Source organism: Tympanuchus pallidicinctus, unplaced genomic scaffold (assembly GCF_026119805.1).
Source record: "Tympanuchus pallidicinctus isolate F22 unplaced genomic scaffold, pur_lepc_1.0 scaffold49, whole genome shotgun sequence".
Taxonomy (NCBI): domain Eukaryota; kingdom Metazoa; phylum Chordata; class Aves; order Galliformes; family Phasianidae; genus Tympanuchus; species Tympanuchus pallidicinctus.
This window is the reverse complement of record NW_026294768.1, coordinates 767,881-785,325: the sequence shown is the minus strand read 5'-3', so window position 1 is coordinate 785,325 and position 17,445 is coordinate 767,881. Positions and strand designations below refer to the sequence as shown.

The window sequence follows — 17,445 nt, the reverse complement described above, 5'->3', positions numbered from 1 at the left end:
GATTCTGTAACTGGTATGGAGAAGAGACAGCAGCTATTGAAATAAAGACTTGGTAAAAAAAAAAACAACTACTATTTGTTTATGTATTTATGTATGAATGTATGTATTTATTTATTTATTTATTTATAATAAATAGTACAATTTTTAAGCTCATCTTCTCTTTTCTCGTTCTCTTCTCTCCTTTTCTCCTTTTCTCCTTTCAAATTTCCCTTTTCATTCCCTTTTTCCTTCCCTGCTCCTTTCCTCTCCTCCCTTCCTTTCTTATCCTTTCTTCTTTTTTCTATTGGCTCCATCGCTGAAGACAAAATTCTCTTATTCTCCTCCACGTCTCACTAGAAAAAGTAGAGTCGCAACTTGAGTCTATTCACAAAAAAGAAAAGCTGCCTCCTCCCTACATCCCTCTGCAGCAACAGCAAAGGCGGGAGTGCCAGTACCTGTCCGTTGGCCCAAGCGGCCGGGAGAAGTTGCTCATCACGGCCTCAGGGTGACGGCGGGTGAGGATGACCACCGCCTGGCACAGGAAGGGCAGGAACGTGCTCTGCTGCGCAAACGAGGTGATGCTGCGCAGGATGTAGAGGATCGGAGGCACCTGAGAGAAGAAGGGGAGAAAGAATGACTTGCTGCATCCTGCACTCTGCAGGGCCTAGCCATGTGCAATGGCCAGAACAAGTCCAAGACACGTGGCAGAAAGTCTCTTACGTTCCAACTGAGGTCCTTCCCGTGCATCTGCAGGAAGGTGGTCATCCACTTCCCAGCAGCACGCACACGCACTCCGTTGGCTTTCCGGATCGTCTCCTTGATGGCAGTCATGAAGTCAACGGTGCGTTCTAGGGGGAAGTTCCTGCACACGATCTGCAGAGAAATGAGAAGCGGGAGAGATCCCATCACTGCTCTGCTGCAGCTGTCTGTACCCTGCTGTTGATACGGAAGGCGGTTGAGCCTTCTCTCAGCTTCTGCACCTATGCTGTTTGCTTACATGCAAAGCCGACCTCCCAGCAGCCACAGTCACACATGCATGCAAGTGCACTCACACACACAAACGCACATCATGGAGTCAGAGCCTTGCACTGGGTGCCCGAAGGCCAGACGTAGCTCAGAGCCTCCTGCTACTTGCTGAGAAAACAGGGCTCAGGGTAACAGCTCATTTTGGAAACAGTGTGAGAGGCTGGGAGCTGCACAGGGTCGTGCAGAAGCCTACACACAGAGATCACACCACCTCTTCTTGGGTCCACTTACCATGGCCATTTTGGATGTGGTCTGGAGCTGAGAGGCGATGCTGCAGGCGTGCAGCCCTTCGCACAGGCCCCTGATGTCACCCGTCTCGATGTCTGTGTTGGTCGCTTTGGCTGGAAAGAGCACAGAGAGAAAAGGGAAGTCACGCTTCTGGAAATGAAACTGCTTTCCACGGGGGAAAGACAGAGGACAGGGTGGGGACAAGAAGAGAGCTGTGCACGGTGCCTCTCCCTCCTGTCAAGAGGGCCCAGCCCGTGGGGCTCTGGTAGTGCTACGGAGGAGGGCAGAGGGCTGGAGCACGCCTGCTCCACTCACCTTGGATTCGCAGAAGGGAGCTCAGACAGGTGACGGCCAGCTGGCGGGATGCGGGCATGGGGTCACAAGTCAGAGGCGCCAGCAATCCCACCAAGGAGCCAAAGTGCTCACAGGCATCTCCTCTCTGCAGGGGTGAGAGGCAGGAACAGAGCTGTAGATGGCCCCAGCTCTCCCCAGCTTCTCCCATCTGTGCCTTCCCACCGTGACACAGCATGCACAGCTGGGCAGAGCTCGCCTTCAAGCTCAGGGGCGCTGGGGAGGGAGCAGGGGGCATGCGGTGGGGCTCTTTACTCACTTGAAGCTCTTCACAAACAGACAGCAGCTGGGAGCAGGTCTGCAGGGCCCTCTCGCGCTCCCACACGTTGCTCGATACCATGCATTTCTGCAGGACCTGGGGTAGAGCATCTGTCTCACTGAGGATGTCTTTTCTTTCCCTTCCTGCCACCCCTCTCCCTGTCCCTCCTTTCCCAGCACTTTCCCTTAGGGCCTGCCCTGTTGCTCCATGTGGCCTCCTGCCTCACTGAGCACCGGCACTGCCGCCCCGCTCTCTGCAGTCACTCCTGCCTCCTAACCCAGGAGCTTTTCCTCGGCTGTGGCCTCCAGGGGCTGGCTCCTGCTTTCCCCCTGCAGGGCCCATTTCTCTGCCCATTTCAGCTCGCAGTGAGCTGGCACGTCAGCAGGAGATTTCTCCCCCTCTGATCCTCCTCTCAGTCCCCAGATCTCTGCCCCCGCTATTGACAGGCACCATGCTTTCTCCCTTGCTCCACGAGTACTCACATGGACTATGTTCTGAAAGAAGCCGCCGCTGGGCTCTGTCTCCAGCAGGACCACCATGAGCCGGCCCAGAGCTTTCAGTGCTGTTTGCTGAAGCTGAAAGCAGAAGACGGGAGTGACGTGTAGCATCACGGCTGCTGCCAGAGCAGAGGCTGTGTGTGCTGAGGTATGTAGGGTTCCGACCGAGAGGTGGCCGGGAAAGTTACGGCAGGTTACCTGCAGGTACTGTGCTGCTTGCTGTGACTTCCTGATCTTCAGCATCGTCTCTGCTGAAGGGTGTGTCACGATGTTCTTGCAGCACAGGACCAACATCTCACGCATGTCTTTGCTTTCGAAAGAGGGCTTCAGCTTGCTGAGAGGAGGAAAACAGGAGAGAAATCAGAAAGGCTCTTTACCTCTCCAGAGTGGTTCAGACAACATCTGAGTTTCTCCTAATTGACAGCTACAAAGCCAATACCCCCACCCAGCTCATGTTGCTGAGCACTGCCTTCAGCTCCAGCAGCGCCCACCTCCTCCCCGGCAGCAGTGAACCACCTCCCGCTCTGGAGGGAAGGAGACCCCAGCTCTCCCTTCTCTTCCCTGCCAGGGGACAAGAGCACCAGGGCCTTTCTCCCTGCCCAGAACCTCAGCTTTGCTGCGCACAACAGCCCAGTCGTCTCTCCTGTAGATGTGGCTCCTCCCCCCCGACCCCTCCGGGCCCTCAGGAGCTACCCAAAACGGGGATCACCATCCTGACTTGCAACCTCAGCCCTTACCTCAGCTGCTCCAGGGCCAGAACCACCTTGAGAGGCAGTGGGGAGACAGGCATGCCCGAGTAATACTTCTTCATCAGGTCCTGCAAGTCCCAGAGAGACAGAGTCAAAGTGGGCAAGGGGCACACAAGAGCTGTTCCACCCGGCCCCAAGACAGGCACAGCTGCCACACACCAGCCCCATCACTTTCCCATGGAAGCGCTGCAGGATGCAGCAGCTGGTGCACCCAGCCCGCTGCCCAGCCGCTGCCTGCCAGCACCCAAGGTCCCCACCAGCTGGAGACGTGTGGCTGCTGGACACCTGCATGCCCCCAGGGAAGCGAGCCTTGTGGCGCAGCCCAGAGCTCCTCTGCAGACAGCCCTGTCTCCAGGCACTCACCATCAGGATTTCCAGCAGCTTGCTCTTCAAGGAGGGGTTAAAGCTTGCAGAACCACCCACAGCTTGGAAGGCAGAGCTGCAGTCGGTGATGCTCTGCACCAGCGCGAGGTTGTTCTGCAAGTCCTGAGGAGCAAGAGAGAAGAACATTCTTTGAACTGCGGGAAGGGACAAGGGCTGCAAGGGACACACGGGGAGACAACACTAAGGGAAGGGCTTGGATCTTTATCTGGGCACAAACCCTTCCCCGAGGGACCTTTGGAAAGGAAAGGCCCATCTCAGCATCCCCCCATGTGGAGAGGCTGCAGCTGGGCGCTCAGACACCCTGGCACGCTTTGAGCTCTCACCCGGCAGCTGCAGCTGTAGAGCATCAGGACGTTGCCCACGATGTCTCCCTCCAGGTGGGCGAGCAGCTGTTCCTTAGAGGCACGCAGTGCCACGCTGCCGTGGGCCAGCATGAGAGCGCTGCGTGTGGCATGAGCTCTCGTGCTGTCCAGCTCCATCTGTGTGGGAAGAAATGCCTTGAGACACTCGCTAACGGCCCCCAGTGCCCCGCGATGCACCTGGGCTCCCAAGGCAGGAGCTGCAGGGAAAACAAGGCAGAAGAATGCCAAGATGGAAACCCGTAACGCTTTACCTTCTTGCGCCTGGAAATCCTGGCATTGCGGCCTTTGCACAGCCTGGACGCAAACATGGTGAGCGTGGCCAGGACTGTGTGGAAGTTGTTCTCAGCAGCATGGCTGAGAAGAGAGACGATTCCCTGCACAAAAGAACAAGGGGCCGTTGGCACAGGCCTGAATCTACAGGTCCTCTCCTGAGCAAAATGGCAGCAGTGCGGAGGTTGAAAGGCCTGGAGCAGGGCCAGGAGAAACCCTCTGCCCCACGGCCAGAGCAGGGATGCTCGCAGGAGCTGGAGGAGAGGAGAGCTCACCTGGGCCTCACGTGGCTCCTCTGCATTTGCCTCCTCCAGGTGCTGCAGCAGCTTCTCCTGCACGTGGAGGACTCCCTGACAGGATCCCAGCACTGTGCCCAGAGCCTTGTACAGGAACGACTGCACGGGAAGGGAAGGAAGAAGCTGAGATGTGGCAGCAGCTTAACGTGCTGGGGGAGGGCCAGGTGGGAAGGAGCCAAGCTCCCTGGCGGTTGCTGAGAGCAGCTGCAGGGCCCAGCTTTAGCCATTCCCGGGCAGATTGCAGGGAAAGGCCCTCTGGGAGGCATAGACTGGAGAAGCAGCATCAGCATCCCGCGTGGGCAGAGCACCAGCCGCAGCCCCAGCCCCAGCTGGACACCTGCAGCTGCACCGCTGGGTAGAGCCGGGGGGAACTCACCTTTTCTGCAGAGCTGCTGGCAGAGCTGCTCAGCCGCTGGCTCAGCTCACAGCTCAGGGCCTCGATCCATGCCTTCTCCTCTATGGTGTCCAGCGACGCCTTCAGGAACTGTTGGAGAACAGGAGAAGACAATGTTCCCTTGCCCTTTGCCTCTTCCCTCACTCCCAAGTCACCGCAGCCCTCTGGGGAGAGGTGCCTGGAAGAACAGTGCCTCTCCCAGCTCCCCCAGCGTTCCCTCCATTAAAGCTGCCTGCCCTCTTCTCCTAAGACCCCCCTGGGCTTGGGACAGAGCGGAAGAGGCAGCGCCACAAAGGCGTGCGGCCGCTCCGCAGCAGCGCTTGAGAGGCTGCTCCTGCCCCACAGTGGCTCACGTGGGAGCGGGGCTGCTTGGGGCAGGCAAGCACTTCTCTGCACCGCGCCTCCCGGCAGTGCTGTACCTTTAGCAGACGGCGCTCAAACTCGGCAGTGTCCGGGAAGCTCTCATCTTTCCCTGCACAGCAATAGGAAGACAAAGACCCTTACTTGGGATCAAGACACAGAAGAAGAGCTGCTGCAAACCTGGCTTGGCCTGGGCACTTGACACAGCCAAGCTGGGACCTGCACCCCCTCCACAGTGACCTGTCCCTCCCCACAAGCACTGCCTCCACTGGAACAGGGAACTAAGTGTGCTCCAAGGCTGCTGTCTGAGGGGATATGAAGGGCCCATCCATGTCCTGGAACGGGCAGATCTCTGGTGGGATGGGTCCCTGGGCCTCAGGGCTGACTCCCAGGAATGGGAAGAGCAGCAGAGCAAGAACTGGGCTGCAGGCAGTGCTTCCCCTCTGCCATGCTACAGAGCTGCATTTTCACTCCCCCCCTTCCCTTCCCTGCCTTTGCCTCTTCTTCCCCTCCAGTGCTTTACCTTCAAGACACTGCAGCAGCAGGGGGATCTCAGTAGCCCACATGGCCCCCACAGCCCTGTGGAACCTGCTGTGGAGATTTTTCATCAGCAGTAAGGCAGCAGCTTGGAGTCTGCTGCCTGCAACAGGGCTGCCTGCCACCACCTGAGCGAGAGCAAGAAAAAGCAGGGTCACTTCTGCAGCAAGAGCAACGGCTTCCCCCCAGGATGGAAGCAGCTCGGCTCTGCTCTGGCAGGCAAGGAGCAGCCAACAGCTCTGCCCATGGCCACGCTGTTTCCTCCTGGCTGCTCGTAGCACCGGCCTCTGGAGCATCTACTCACCAGCAGTCGTGCCAGCAGTGTCTGGGGCGTCAGCAGTGGGCCTGCAAAGAGAAAAAAGTGCTGAGTAAGACTCCAAGACACTGCGTGCCCAGCCATGCACACCTCCGCTGTCCCTTCTGGGTGCTACCACAGGTCAGCAGAGCTCACTGGGGGAGTTTTTGCTCCTACCCTGAAACATGGAGCTGACAAAATGGGGATCCAGGTGTTCTATCGGCCGTCCTGTCAGCTCCTCTCTCTCAGCCAGGGCACAGACACAGCGGGAGACTGGGATCAGCATGCCTGTGTACTGCGCTGGCACCACAAACAACAGCAGCCGCGGCCACAGGAGCTGTAGGGAACGAGGCAGTGGAGCAGGTCAGCATTCCTGCCTCTGCTCGGAGATGAAGAGGACTCTGTGAATTTCCCCGAGTCCTGTGTGCTTCAGAGCACGTTGGAGGAGAGACCTGGGGTCTTGGAATGGGACGAGGAACACGGGGAGCAAGGGCAGGGAGCAGCAGCAGGGCAGAGCGTGACTTACTTTGGACATCCCTCTCACAGAGACGTCCAGTGATCCCAGGATGTCCATGCACAGCTCCTGGAGAGCTCCTTCTTCCTGGGCTTCCCGGGCAGAAAGGTCTCCGGCTGCCTGCACGACAGTGGTGTTGAAACACTGGTTATGCTCAGCTCTCAGGAGCCTCTCGGGAGGCTCAGGTGCGGCCCCAGTGGTGCTTCTGTATAGCAGCCTCTGAGCAGCACGGGTCTTCCAAAGGAAGATGCTGCCCACTGCCCTTACCCTTCTTCCCGTGGCGCGGCTGAACTCCCTGAAGATGTGCCCCACCACATCCCAGGCTGAGCAGCTCCGGGTGTTCGAACTGAGCAGATCCTTGATGAAATACAGAATAGCCGTCCTCACCTGCAAGGGGTCAATTATGGGTGTGATTTTCCTGGTCAGAAGGCAAAGGGAAGCCAGCTGCTCATCAGGGCAGCCCTTTGGGCATGAGCAGAGGCAGCAAGAGCAGTGGAGAGGCTTTAGCTACTGAGGTGAGGGCCAGGCCTTAGCACCAGGCTGTGCGCTTTCCATGCACAGCACAGGGACCTGCCCGCTCCACTCTGCCTGCTCTCCCCACAGGAGCCATCATGACCGTGTGGCCAATGCCCCAGCACCTCTCTAGTCACCCCAGCCGTGCCCGTGCTGGCAGCAGCATCACCACCCCGACAGCGCTTTCCTTTCCCAAACCAGCTCACCCGGATGCTGGGGTCGCTGCACAGACGCTGCACAGCCTCGACGACCTGGGGCAGCATCTCCGTCATCATGGGCTCTGCAAGAGATGCACAGAAGCATGAGCGGAGCCACAGCGCAGATGGCAGAAGGGAGCCCTGGCAGTGCCAAGGCGTGGTACTGACCAACCCGTGGTACTGACCATCAGAGCGAGCCAGAGCACCCAGCAGACCCAGGGCTGCCACGCATCCAGGCTCCCAGTCATCGCCCAGCTGCGACTGCAGAAACAGGATGGTTTCCTCTGGGCAGATCCGGGCTGCAGGGAGGAAATCCCACGCTATGTTAGCAAGAACCTCACGCCCATGCCTGAGGTTTGTGAGAGAGGTTTTGGCCAGGGCAGCGCCAAGCATGGCCAAGGCTCCTCTCCTTACCCTGCAGCATGATGCAGTGGGTCAGCTGTGCACGACCAGCCTCGCTGTGCTGCTTGCTGTCGTCATAGAGCTGTGGGAACAAGGTCCATTTGATACAATCACATCAGCACTGAGGACGGAAAAGACACTGTGCTGCCCGCTCTCGTCTCCCTGGGCACTCTCGGGAAGAGGACAGGCAGACAAAACCCAGCCCACCCCACGGCATCCCCGGGAGTACATGCACGGCTCTGGAACAGCCTTGAGCATGCAGGAGCTAAGGCTGAGCCGCCTTATTCAGGGGCTCGGAGCTTTGCAGTCAACTTAGCCACAAGGGAAACTGCTGTGGGTGCAAGGATAGGCTCCCCTTACCTGGTAAAACACGGCACTGGTGACGTCCAGAAACTTGTCCCCTGCGATTACAGACTGAATGCCCCCTAAGGCCTCCAGGAAGATAGTCAGGCTCTGCAAGAGAGCAGGAGAGGAAGAAAGGGATGAAGCCACATCTAGCCACTCGGGAGTGGAGAAACTGTTTCCCAATTGTTTCTCTGCAGGGAGAAGCTCCTGCACAGGTGTTCTTGTTTATCCCCCATCTCCCAGCGGCACCAAGAGAGTCTCTCTGCTCTCAGTCGAGCCGTGTTTGGGCATCATCTGCAGGCATTTCCCACCCAGCAGCCCACTTCTCCCCCATCAGATGCAACTGGCTGTGGTCCCCCCAATTGTTAGCATAGAGCTCCTCAGGCACTCAGAGCCCCACCACCCAGGTGGTGGTGATGAAGTCTCCCATCCCCAGGAGATGAGCCCCAGTGATTCTTGGTTCCCTCCTGGCTCCAGTCTGGGTTGTTCCTTCTCTGACTGAAGAGCTCAGGAAGCCTCAGACCTCCCTTGAACACCCATTCCTTCTTTCTCCAAGGGCTCCCCACCTCCTCCCTGCATGCCCCTGACCCCTCGTGGCATTTGCACGGGCCCCACGTCTACCCTGAGCCCTGTGCAATGTCTCTCACCTTGGCCACCCTGCAGGTGTCTTGGATCTCCTGACACGGGTGAACGAGCCAGAGGAGCTGCTCCCAGACCTGCTCTTGCTGCTGCTCCTCTTGCAGGAGAACCTCCAACATGGCAGCCACAGCCCCAAGGACGGCCTGTTTGTCCTGGAGAGGATGGCAGAGGCCCGGCATCAAAGACTGAAGGTCTGCCCTTGCTACACAGAGGGCTTTCCCTTCCCCTTCCCCTTCCCCTTCCCCACACCCCCAAGCCCAGCAGGAGGTGGGCTCGCTCTGGAGGGCAGGCAGCTTTTCCCCATACCCTCATCCCCAGCTCTTCCTGCCACAGTGCTGTGACATGCAGCTGCTCCCTGGCACAGAGCCACTTCAGGGCCCTTTGCAGAGCCAGCCCACTCCCTCTCATTACCCCTCAGCTCTCAGCCCACTGGGCACAGACAGAGCTGCCGACATGGGTGCCCCTGCTGCCATCCTGGGCTGGGGATGCAGCAGTGCTCACCTGTTCCTCCTGGCAGTCTTGCCAGTTCCACACCACAGAGAAGAGCAGCTCGTGAAGGTTTTCATAGGTCTGCTCTTTCTCCATGGCAGTCCAGGGGCATTGCATTCCTGAGGACAAGTAATTCTTGACTCCATCCAGCCACTGTTTCAAAACTGAAAAAACAAAATAATTTTAAAAAAAATCAATAACTATTTTTTAGTTTTTTTTTAAGAGAGTGAGAGAAAACGGAGTCTGTGAGAGTCTGCAGCAGGGCTGCTCTGGGGCCGGCACTCACCAGCACAAGCGATGCGCAGGATCTGGCCACTCTTCACCTGGCCCACCACACTGCGCAGGCCTGCCAGCATCAGCCACACAAAGGGGATGCACTGCGGAGCTGCAGAGAGGAAGGAGAGGGCCACAGTCAGAGTCCTGGCAGCGAGGGAGGAGGGGCTGCAGCCCTGCATCCCCCAGCTCAATGCAGATCACACGCGGAGGGCAGAGACCCCCTTCCCGGCTGTTATAGGTGTCAGGAGGTTGAGGGTACTCTACCATAGGTGCTGAAGAGTTTGCTCAGGGTGATGAGCACCGACTCCTTGCACATGTCCCCCGCGGCCTTCAGGTGGCTCTGGAGCTCAGCCATCACCAAGGTGAAGTGCGTCCGAGCCAGAGCCACCAGGACATTGCTGGCAGCTGTCTTGACATTGCTGGTCACGCCCTGGAAGAGAGTCACTGGTGACACGCGGCCCAGGAGACTGCCTGAGGCCCTTGGAAGAGCAAAGCCACCACCATCCGCCAGCAGAACACCAGCGTGGGCAGGCGGTTCCCTTTGCCCTTGGCAGTGAGCCCTCACCTGGGCTGCCGTCAGGTCCCGGGACACCTCTGCCAGCAGCCGGTTCACCACTCCGCACGGCGGGCGGCTGCTGTCTTGGCACAGGGCGCTCTCCAGCTCACAGTACGCCTGCGCTCGGTCACCCTGGGGACAAGGATCAGTCACGCTCGCTTTGCCCGCTGCCACCCATCGCTCGGTGGATGTGCTGCCGGGCCTGGCACCCACGGCACCGTGGCCCTGGAGGGGCCAGGAGGGCAAGGGTTGGTGGCTGGATGTGCCCAACTCACCTCCTGATCTTGCAGGCGCCGAAGCAGTAAGGTCGCGGCGCAGGTAGGGACAGGGCTTGACACCCTGCTTCTCTCCCTGCGACGCGTACGCCTGGGCACGCAGCCCACACAAGCAAAGAGACCTGGAAGGAAAGAGCAGAGCAGCTGCTGCAGGTGTTGCTTGGAGCCAGGGCCGAGCACCCGGCCAGCTGTGGGGGGAAAACGCTCCTCCAGCCCCACAGCGCGAGGCTGCGTGTGGTTGGCGGGGGCAGGGGAGGGAGCTTTCCCCTTGCTGGGGTGCTGGGGAAACCACGGTGAGCAGCTGCACTCGGCAGAGCAAGGACAGCGCTGCTGGCACGTCCTAAACAGACACTGGCGGCACACGTGTGCCCGGGCAGCGTCGTGGTGTCCAGAGAGGTGGAGGGACTCACCTCGAAGGGCTCTCAGCCTCTCCATGATAGCAGGATGCCTCCAGGTAGACGCAAAGCTCTCTCTGGTTCCACTTCCTGCGGGTCCCACAAGCGGACTGAGCCACCGCTCCCACCGCTCCACAAGGGTGGATGAGGCGGCCACTGTGACACCACACTGCAGTGTCACCTCACAGAGAATGAATGACACGCCCCGGGCTGGGGAGCAGGCAGGTCCCCAGGGCAACCCTGCAGGCCCTCAAACACAGCACGTTTGTGTGATGCAATCGGCTCTGGGGTTGCGGTTCCATGCTGACGCAGGGAATGACCTCAGCGGGTGACGGAGAGCCCCTGCCAGGGAGCAGCTGCTGGGCACCGTTGCCCGGCGTTGTCTTAGTGACTGGGGGCTCCATGCCGGGAGGCACTGAGGCCCCCATCTGCTGCCCGACAACCTCTCCACAGAGCTCTGCTGTCTACTGGGCCACGTGTCAGAGATGTTAAGGAGATTCCACCGCATCTGATCAAACAAGAACTCCACCTTCTGGTTGTTGTCATTCTAGTAGGGTCATGGGAGGCTGGTGTGCGGGCATGAGATGGAATGCAACTGAGCAATTGGGGGCAAAGTTTTACTGGGGGCAAGTTGGCTGGATTGATTACCAGAGTGTTAAAACACATTTGATGGAGGAAGAGCATGGAGTTCCTTTTTAAATGAGGAAAAAATTAGGCTAAAATTTATATGCCTTCATGAGTGCTGAACTGGCAGCTGCAGATCTGACCTTTCTAAGCCAGGTTTTCGCTGCCGATAACAGATGCTTTTATACAGACCTAGAGAGTTAGTGCGGACAGCGAGTCTCTTGTTTCTCCAAATAACACCGTTAGCTATCCCATCTCTGGAATGGAAGACAGCAGGCTGGGACAGTAAACCACAAATTAACAAAGACGCAGTGGATTGGTGGATGGAGTTGATCCTGATAAGAGGACCAGCCAGAGCCAGGCAAGCATCCTCCAACTCCACTCAGGCCAAAGAGTACACAGCATGGAAGACAACGGCCTTCATCAGAAAGACCACCAGATGACCAGGGAGAAATGCCACGCATGGGTAGAAGAACTGAGACTAGGGGCAGTGAAAAATGTCAATCATTCTGAGGACTCACTGTAATAAAACAATCTTTTCTTGGATATCCAATGCATATGTGAGCAGCTTGCTTTTTAAGCATGTGCCTTTCTTGACCTCTGGTAAGCAGGATAGGAGGCAGTACCCCCCTTCATCCAGCATAGATGTGCAGCGCTGAGTGAACATGCCTGCTTTATGACTGCCCTGTGGTTATAGACTTTGATTCCGTGAGTCACTTGCAACAGAGAAGGGACTGGGAATGATGTCTTCTAAGTAAACTGTGGAGAGAAACCTCCACTTGTCCAGTGGGATCTTGTGAGGACTCATGGAAGACAACATTGCCAAGAGCCTGGCTTAAACCTTCCTGCATCCCTCTAGAGATTCCTGCACCCTCTGCTTCCCTACAGTGCCTGTACAGCAATGCACGCTGCGTGGGGAATAAACAGGCAGAACTAGAGATCTGTGCGTGCTTACAGGGGGGTGATGTCATTGCAACCACACACGAGACATGGTGGGACCAGAGTCTGTTCATCCTGGGGAAAGGAGGGCTGAGGGGGGATCACATAAATGTTTGTGAATATTTTGGGAGTCCTGGTAGATGAGAAGCTGGACATGAGCCAGCAGCGTGCACTTGTGACCAGAAAGGCCAACTACACCCTGGGCTGCATTAAAAAAGGGGAGGCCAGCAAGGAAAGAGGGATGGTAGTCCTCCTCTACTCAGCGCTTTTGAGGCCCCATCTGCAGTTCTGCATCCAGTCTTGGGGCCCCCAGCACAAGAAAGGTGCAGAGCTCTTGTATTGGGTCCAGAGGAAGGCCACTAAAATGATCAGAAGGCTGGTGCACATCTACAGTGGAGTAAGGTTGAGGGAACTGGACTTGTTTAGCTTGGAGAAGAAAAGGCTCTGGGAGACCTTATTGTGGTCTTTAAATACTTGAAGGGAGCACATAAACAGAAGGGGAACAGCTGTTTATGAGGGTGGATAGTGATAGGACAAGGGAGAATGGTTTTAAACTGATAGGGGAGGTTCAGGTTAGATATTAGGAGGAAGTTTTTCACTCAGAGGGTGGTGATGCACTGGAACAGGTTGCCCAAGGAGGTTGTGGATGCCCCATCCCTGGAGGCATTCAAGGCCAGGCTGAATGTGGCTCTGGGCAGCCTGGTCTAATGGTTGGTGACCCTGCTGTGGTTGAAGGGTTGAAACTGGATGATTTTTGAGGTCCTTTGCAACCCAGGCCACTCTATGACTCTATGTTACTAAAAAGGTGATGCTTTTAGATTTGCAGGAGGAAAATGCAGATTCCTGGGGACTCCCTTCCCTCTGAAGGGCTTTGAAGAGGAACACTTGAACACTTACACTGATGCTACAGCCACCGCACTAAAGCCAGGATTGATACCCTCAGCTGCTGTGCAGCAGCTGCACTGAAAAGCAGACTTTAGCTCCTCAGTGCATTAGCATTTTTGTTTGCTGTTTTTGGGCTGTGCTCAGGCAATCTATGGGTGCAGTGACTTATTTGCATGGGACAGGAGGAGAAATAAACCTCTACCCTGAGAATTTATAAGATTTTGGTTTTTCTCTCAAACCTGCTCAGTGCTTAACACATGCAAGTCTTCATTTGTCAGTGTCTCTTGATTAACCATCCTTTGAAGCCACTTTATGAAGAAACTCACTGTTAAGGTTGTTTATGAATGCTAGCAAATGAGTTCTCATTAGAAACAGTTACATGTTACTGCATTATCATGAAATGAGAGAGAGTATCAACAGGGATGACATGACTGGATGCAAAATTCATTATGGACTCAGTGTGGAGTCCAGTAGAGCTTCGTGGTCATATGAACATCGAGTTTACAAAGCCCATTTTGAAAGAAATGTTAGAAGATATTTTCTGGCTCACATACCAAGAATACATGTGCTCAATCTCCTGCCAGGCTGTGTCTTTAAACTCATACAAATGTGTCAATACTTACATATATTTGAGACACATCTCTACCACCAATAAATTAAGCATTATATGGCTCTGCATGGATGTACCAAATCACCTCCAAGAACAGACTAAATGCATTATATCTATGATACACCAGCAATAATTCTCCCTCTCTCAGCAGGATCTATTAGCCTGAGCACTGCAGCAGGCTAACGGAGCTGGAGAACCAACTAACAGGAAGGGTGTCTGTGCACTGCATAGTCCAACTTACTCTTCCCATTACTGCTTATGGAAGTTTTAGCATTAAAGCAAGATAGAAGCTCAAGAGACATCATGCAAAATAATATATACGATTTTCAAATAATTTACCAGAGAATACCCTTTTCATTAAATCTTTTTTTTTTTTTTTTTTTTTTTAATTCAGACCTTTTGATGTATTTCTCTGGAAGGATGTAGCGTCTAAACAAGTTATTACTGTTTTAAAACCACTTTCACTCCGTAGTTCTAAAGCAGTGGTTCTTTGCATTGTGCAGAGAAATACTAAGGAACTTAGCCTGAAAGTTGCAGAAATGTAATTAAAAGAGTGCTTGACATTTCTGAGCATGCATGCTGTTTGTATTTCAGTCCACATATGCAACTAACTGTTCTTGCATCTGAGCAGAGAAGTTAGTAATACTGAAAAAAGTGATGGCGTTTCAGAAGATGACAGGCCTACTTTAGCTCAGTTTTAAATTTATGATTATTTTTGGAGTTGTAAGATGTGGGTGCTACAAATGTAAATCACTGTCACTTGAACACAGCTCACTAGAAACGTTCCTGAGAAGCTGGCTCTGTTTCTGTCTCAAACACGCTGAAAGAAGGCTACTTTTTAATTTTCTTTTTTATTATGATGTTTCTTACTCTACTCATTTCCCATAATATAGCAGAGAGTTAAATCAGTGAGAAGATACAGATTTTGCATTCTAATCCTCCATGATATTTGAAAGGCTTCTCCTTATTTACTAAATTAGTCTCAGTGTTACAAAAGTAGTTCATAAAAATATTAATAGAATTATTCTTGTTTATAATATGCTATAACATCACATTTTCCATTGTGTAACATTGAGTCTGGGATGCACTTACAAGGTAGCGCTGCTAATTTGTTCATCCAGTTTGAAGACCAGCATGTGACCTTAATGTATAATCAGGAAAAGCGTGGGAGTATGTATTTCTATCACATCCTCAATATTCTGTCTGATATTCTAAGAGAGGAGTCTTATTTTTGATTTGATACAGGCTGCTTTTATGAAGTATTGACATCAAGCAGAAGCATAGAAGAGAGGGAGACTTCCGATATGTCGCATAGGACTTCCTTCCCACTTGTACACACACTCCTTGTCCATGTTTATACACCAAACCAGTGGTAACAGCCTTTGGAGGATGCTCCAAAATGAGATGGCACTGTCTAAACTGCCAGCTGCTGTAGATGGCTTTGATTCACGCTAGCTTCCAAACAGTGCCTGAGGTCATCACAGACTAGAGCCATACCCAGGACCCATCTTACAATCTGCCAGTAGCGGTATAAAGGGCTCAAAGTCTGGAAAATTCCTTGGTACTGCTTTAATTTTCAGGCAACACTACACAAATCTGGAAAAAGAAACTCCATTACCAGTCGTGTTTTGTCCCCACTGTGTGTCCCTAAAAACATGTCTGAATCTGTCTCTCTAGTGCTTGAACCCAGGGATATCTTGTAATGATGGAAAGCAGATAAATGCCAGAATGGGACTTGGTAAGAACTGTGTGATGTGGTTCTGGCTTTGGGGCTAGAGTGTTTAGCTCTGAAACTGCTGTACCTCACAGACATTTGCTCCAAGGAGCCTTTCCAATATTCTAGCCATGTAAAGCTCTCCTAACACGTTTGAAATGTACTTGGTATTCAGAGACCTTTTGGACTTCATCCAGATGTGCAGAAGTACACACTTTTTATTTCTAATTCTTAAGCTTGGCACAAGTTTGGCTTCTTGAGACTGACATCACAACTGTAAAATGCTTTTAATGTTGGTGAGAGCCAGGCTGAAAGACTTTATTTTGTCATTAACTCCCTGGGCAGAGTCTGAAACTGCACTGTGTTTATTTATTATTATCCAATCAGGATATCCTGCATCACTTCAGCCGAAATTAGGCACTTTGGTACAGGCAGCTGAAGCTCACCTTGAGTGATATACAACTCATGGACTGTAGAACTTATACGTGGATATCTATACACAAGTGCCACATGTGAGTAGGTATCCACAGTGAAACACAAGGACAACACATTGGCTCAAGTGTGATCAAATTGAACCTAGGATGTCCCACATTTAGGCAGCTGAAAGCAAGTAAGGGGAACCTCATGCTGTGTTAGTACTGACCATGGCAGAGAGTGGTCAGGACTGACACATCCTCTGACTGGACTCCAACTCCTCCCAGTAGAGAAGCAGGCACCATCTCCTGCACCTGGGCCTGAAAGATACATAACTGTTTGTGTCTCTGTGACAACGGACACTTCTCAGAGATGCCAAGTAATCTCTGACTAATTCAGAATGAATTTCAACTGAAAGCCAGAATCTTTGAAGAGAGTCTCTTTTCTTTTGATAAAAAGTCTTTGCCGCTGATGTGAATTTTCTATGACTCCTGATCTTCACAGACAGCTTCAAAACTTGACACCGCCTGAACACATCTGCTCTGTTGTCAGTATTGAATTGACAGTTCTTGACCTTCTTTAATCCTTTAGGTTTAACTTTATTTACACTTCATTTAAATTTAATGACTTGAGGCAACCATGGGCAGTCATGCCTTTCTCTTTACAGTTTTTATTTTGTGCAAGGACTCTCCTTTTTCCATTGTTACCATCCTGCCAGTCCCAAGGCTGCTCAGAAGGATCATGAGTTCTGATTTCAGTCTGAGCTACTCATTTTAACCACAGTCTGGAAAACCACAAAATAGTGCCAACCAATTGAGCCTGCATGGATCTGCATTTGTTTTTTTTAATGTACTCTCAGGCTTGACTAGTCATCCTTCTCATTGACTACACATGAATAATGCATCTTGCTTGAACTAGGTAAGATGAATTCCCAGCTGCATTCAGTCATCATCTACCTGCTTAATGCCTCTGGAATATAAAAGATGCCCATCTATTTTTAACTATTCAAGACCAGGAATGATAAATATATTCATGTAGAGACTCATGACTCATTTGTTGTGATTGCTTATACTAAAGCAAGGGAGACTGCAACTACTAAATAAAATGATGTTGAGGGAGAAGAAAGTCAATATCAAAAACATCTTGTGTTGATAGCAAACAAAGTATTCACACTAAGCTTTTGATCCTTCAGCAAATAAGAGCCTATGGGCAGAGTTCCTGCTCTGAGCCATCCTGGAATACTTCAGCAGCACCAGGGCCCAGGTCCTGGGAAGAAATCCCTTGTGCACTTCCTCAGGTGTATATGATTTTGAGTATTGTCTGCTACCATATTGAACACCACATGCTATCTATATGCGTGCATGTATATAGAGGTATAATCTTCCAGTGTGAGTGGATCCACAGCTATTGGAGGGAATTCAAGAGCAGTACTAAAAAACATTCCCTTCTGACAGACAGAAAAAGGAGCTACAGTGCATCTGTCTTTTTGGGAAGGGGTAACGGAAACTCAGAAATCACCTATCCTTTCAGCTTCTCTACAGTTTTATGTTCTCTTTTTGTTGCATAAACAACAAGGGGTTTTCAGGACAAGAAAACCTTTTCCTTTATAGACCTTCTGCATTTTTCCATTACTTTACTGCGTAGCTAGCATTATGTTCACACTATATTTGA

General features: G+C 52.9%; 1 protein-coding gene across 1 annotated transcript; it reads right to left on the bottom strand.

Annotated features, from left to right (window-relative positions):
* Window positions 1-116: 116 nt before the first annotated feature.
* LOC128090679 (maestro heat-like repeat-containing protein family member 2B) lies at window positions 117-8,716 on the bottom strand. The gene is made up of 25 exons (XM_052703145.1): window positions 8,606-8,716; window positions 7,974-8,066; window positions 7,626-7,695; window positions 7,397-7,510; window positions 7,221-7,294; window positions 6,769-6,888; window positions 6,514-6,621; window positions 6,165-6,324; window positions 5,997-6,037; window positions 5,679-5,820; window positions 5,215-5,267; window positions 4,778-4,885; window positions 4,381-4,500; window positions 4,087-4,209; window positions 3,797-3,952; window positions 3,453-3,575; window positions 3,078-3,157; window positions 2,539-2,674; window positions 2,326-2,418; window positions 1,844-1,930; window positions 1,549-1,672; window positions 1,237-1,346; window positions 700-852; window positions 435-589; window positions 117-332 (listed from the first exon to the last, which is right to left on the bottom strand). Exons 1-25 carry the CDS (start codon window positions 8,714-8,716, stop codon window positions 281-283), a joined length of 2,706 nt encoding a protein of 901 aa, XP_052559105.1. The 3' UTR covers window positions 117-280.
* Window positions 8,717-17,445: the final 8,729 nt, after the last annotated feature.

Coding starts and splice junctions, on each gene's coding strand:
- LOC128090679 (XM_052703145.1), bottom strand. CDS start 8,716: ATGTTGGAGGTTCTCCTGCAAGAGGAGCAGCAGCAAGAGCAGGTCTGG. Junction 6,325..6,513: donor CTGTGAGAGGGATGTCCAAA/GTAAGTCACGCT, acceptor CGTTCCCTACAG/CTCCTGTGGCCGCGGCTGCT. Junction 3,576..3,796: donor TCTACAGCTGCAGCTGCCGG/GTGAGAGCTCAA, acceptor CTTGCTCCTCAG/GACTTGCAGAACAACCTCGC.